This window comes from Eurypyga helias, unplaced genomic scaffold (genome assembly GCF_000690775.1).
Source record: "Eurypyga helias isolate BGI_N326 unplaced genomic scaffold, ASM69077v1 scaffold4160, whole genome shotgun sequence".
Taxonomy (NCBI): domain Eukaryota; kingdom Metazoa; phylum Chordata; class Aves; order Eurypygiformes; family Eurypygidae; genus Eurypyga; species Eurypyga helias.
The window spans coordinates 133586-137463 of NW_010226116.1; the positions used below are offsets into that span (position 1 = coordinate 133586).

At 45.2% G+C, this 3878-nt stretch overlaps 1 protein-coding gene across 1 annotated transcript; it reads left to right on the plus strand.

Moving 5' to 3' along the window:
- The first annotated feature begins 465 nt into the window (after positions 1-465).
- Positions 466-1548, plus strand: P2RY10 (purinergic receptor P2Y, G-protein coupled, 10). The gene is given in 1 exon segment (XM_010151609.1): positions 466-1548. A coding segment is annotated over 1 exon segment (1083 nt).
- The last annotated feature ends 2330 nt before the right edge of the window (positions 1549-3878 follow it).

Here is a 3878-nt window from a genome sequence, read left to right on the forward strand (position 1 = left end):
AACGTACAACTTAACGGTAGGTACAACTCAGTGGTTGGCACCCGCATTTTGATCATTTGGCCATGTGGTCACTCACATCCAGAAACTGGGCTTAGGGAACACCTTTCTTCCGTGTATTCCTTCCCTGCTACCCAAAGACCAAAGCACAGACGTCCTTGAGCTGCCAAAAGGATAGGCAGCTTCTCCTGCTCCTGTTAACAGTATGGCACAGCTTCACCCGTGCTCATGGCCCTCGGACAGCCCAACAAAGGGACTGACACACCAGGAATGGTCACCCACCTCTCAGTGAACAGTGGGAGACCTCTGAAAGGGCAGGTTCGAAGAAGATAGCAGCATGTTTTATGCAGAAGACATTTCCAAACCTCTACTTTGTACTGAATAGCCAAATAGGAAATGCAAATGTGAATATTGAGAACTCTTGCAGTGCCTTTGCCTTTACAACTCCTGTTTTTGTTCTCTGTAGGAATGACCCACCCGCCCTATACCATGACAAATGTTTCCAGCAGTCCAGTCATGGCACAGAGCAACCAGACCTGCCACAGTCACAACATAACATTCAAAAACAGCCTATACGCAGCCACGTACACCATCATATTCATCCCCGGCCTCCTGGCCAACAGCGCTGCCTTATGGGTCTTGTGCCGCTTCATCAGCAAGAAGAACAAAGCCATCATCTTCATGATCAACCTGGCCGTGGCCGACCTGGCTCATGTCCTCTCGCTGCCACTGCGAATATACTATTATATTAGCTCCACGTGGCCTTTTGAGAGATTCCTTTGCTTACTGTGTTTCTACCTGAAGTACCTCAACATGTACGCCAGCATTTGTTTCCTCACCTGCATCAGCATCCAGAGGTATTTCTTCCTGTATCAGCCGTTCAAAGCCAAGGACTGGAAGCGGCGGTATGACGTAGCCATCAGCGCTGCGGTGTGGCTTGTCGTTGGGATGGCGTGCTTGCCGTTCCCCATCATGCGCAACTACAACATGGGCTCACCCCAAAATACCTGCTTTGCAGACCTTGAAGTTCGGCAGATCAGCAGCAAGGCGGCCACTGTGCTGATGACTGGCACGGCGGAGCTCTTCGGGTTCATCGTCCCACTCGTCATTATTTTATTCTGCACCTGGAAAACAAAAGACTCCCTTCGGGGCTTCCAGATACCACTGCAAAACAGCAGTGAGAGGCGGAAGGCTTTAAGGATGGTTTCCATGTGTGCCATTGTGTTCTGCGTGTGTTTTGCACCATACCACATCAACTTCTTTTTCTACATGTTGGTGAAAGAAAATGTCATTACCAACTGCTTCCTGAGTACCATCACACTCTACACCCAACCCTTTTGCTTAAGTCTTGCAAGTCTCGACTGCTGTTTGGATCCAATCCTGTATTTCTTTATGACTTCAGAGTTTCAGGACCAGATATCAAGGCACAGCAGCATGATGATCAGAAGTCGGCTCATGAGCAAAGAGAGTGCCTCGTCAATTAAGGAATGACAAGAAAGCCAGCTGAAAAGAAATAAGATATTTCATATGAAATCTGGGACTGTTCTGTGAAACTCGATTACCAGCTCTGTCATGGAAGATCCTGCAAGTTTATTCAGAGGAGTTTCGTGGCAGTGGAAGTCTTTCAGTACATAGAAGATAAAACTCTGTTTAAGATCGATGTGTTGGAAGCTGATGAGCAACCCAACTGGCATGACTACATCTACTGTGGTCCCACCCCCACCTGGCCTCGCTGGACTAGAAAATATACAGGAGGGAGTGACAAAGCTTTTGCTAGAAAACAGTGGAAACATACCAGGAGCTTTTCTTCTGTTTTCCCAACTCCATGGGTCTATGATCAAGCCAAAGACAATCCCATCTCTATACACTGACATCTGCAGAAGTATCTTCTCTGCTAAAACCACACAAGGCACACAAGAATGGCCAGTAATAATACATGGCAGTTTTGGGTTCTGCCCTCAGGGCTGTAGATGTGTGAAGGTTGGCAGCTTGCTTCAGCACGGCAGCTCCGTTCCCCGGTCCAGGCTTTGGACCTCATCCCATTGGTCACCACACTCACCTCTGCCTTCCCTTTCCCGCACTCCCCCTCCCACTCCCATTCATTATTTCTGCCTCACCCAGCTCTAAGTTTTCCCCTTAATTGCTGTCAAATCCCGTAACTTGTACCTACAGCTGGTGCAAGACCCTCTGCAAGACAAATTCTCCCAACAGCTCCTCAAACACTCCACAGAGTGGGATCTTTTCCTTGTTCTGAGTGAATTTCTTCCCACTCAAGCTACCCCCATTGGCAGGGGGGGCATCAGCACGTAGCCTTCACCTTTAGACCCCAAGGGGCAGGACCACCGGGATTGTGCCGCGGGCTGGGCGCAGCCAGACTCGCCATCGGTGCAGGTGGATTTGGCAATGCTGCTGGTACCGTTCAGGTCCTCACCCTCTTCTGTGTGTGGCTTCTTGGGCTCAGAGGTACCTGCGATGGATCTGTCCTGTGAAACCTCGGCTCAAGGGGGTCAATTGGTACATCTTTTAAAAAAGAGAGGTCCTTGCTGAGGTGATTTCACTAATAGAGATGGGCTGATTTCTTAAGTAAATTATTCATCGTGGTTTCCTCCACCAGCTCCTCTCGTGATCTTAATGTTTACATTTTTATAATCGGCTATGCAGATCTGAAAAGCAGTGACAGGAAAGGATGCTATTTACCCCTTACTTTAAATAAGTGACAGCTCTTTGGCCAAGTTCACCCACTTTGTGTAACTTCAAGGGTACCCTCATCATAATACCCAGGGCTTGTTTTAGCTGAACACAGGCACTCATTTATTGCCTCTGAAAACCTGTGTTTTTTCAAAAGGAATGTGTACAATTCTCATAAGCACCAGTGCCAGCATCTTACATGTTGCTACAAAAATAGAATAAATACCAGAAACACTTGCAATGTATGTTTTAAATCTACCTACTCAATTCCACTTAATTACATTTAAATTTAACCAAAAATTTTCTGCATGTTATGTTTTTCCACCTCACTGTTTTACAGTAAAATGGGAAAAAGCAAACAATAGCCAGGTTTAAATAACCATTACACTGAAGTTCCTCCAAAAGGCAGCGAAGACATACTGATTAAATACAATAAGCTCTTGTAGTTCTCCTCCCATTTGTGAGAGGATGATTATGGGCTACAATACAATGATCTTAATCAGGCATGTAGGTAAGTGAAAATACCTAAATATGCCCATCTGAAGGAAATAACTGTCACAGAGAGTATTAGTGCCGGCTCCTTAGCTTTCTGTTGAGAAAGCTGCAGAGTAGGCCAACGGTCCTTCTCCTGCTGACTGCTTTAACCGGAAGCTCGTTATGCCAGTGATACACAAACATGTTTACAAACTGCAAGTAGTCCCTTTAAAAATGTGAGCAGGGGTTGATGCTCAGGTACACAGTCAAGCATACATAATGAAATCATTGTCAGTTTAGCAGTTTTCTTATAAGCTAGGCACTGTACAATACTGTCAGTGAAGGCAACTTTAGTTTCAATGGTTGTTTTGAGGATTTTTATAGGCCTTGTGATAGGGAGCTGTTTACTGTGATTTCATTCTCATACAACTCTCCATTTATCAGGTGAAAACAAGTTGAAGGCACTGTTACAGTGACTATGTAGCTTGTCCTACATTTTTCCTTCCAAAAACTGATGCTTAAAAAATAAATGCATTTTTGCAAACATAAGCTGAGTTTCATAGTTATCACTTATACCTAAAAAACTCCATGGAATCAGCTCCTCCTTGAATCAAAATGTTCAAGTGATGAAGTGCATCAACTTTTATTGTTCTTAAACAAATTGCTTGCTTGTCTACAGAAAGGTTTTCACCCCACTCTAATATGATGTGTGTGTGTGT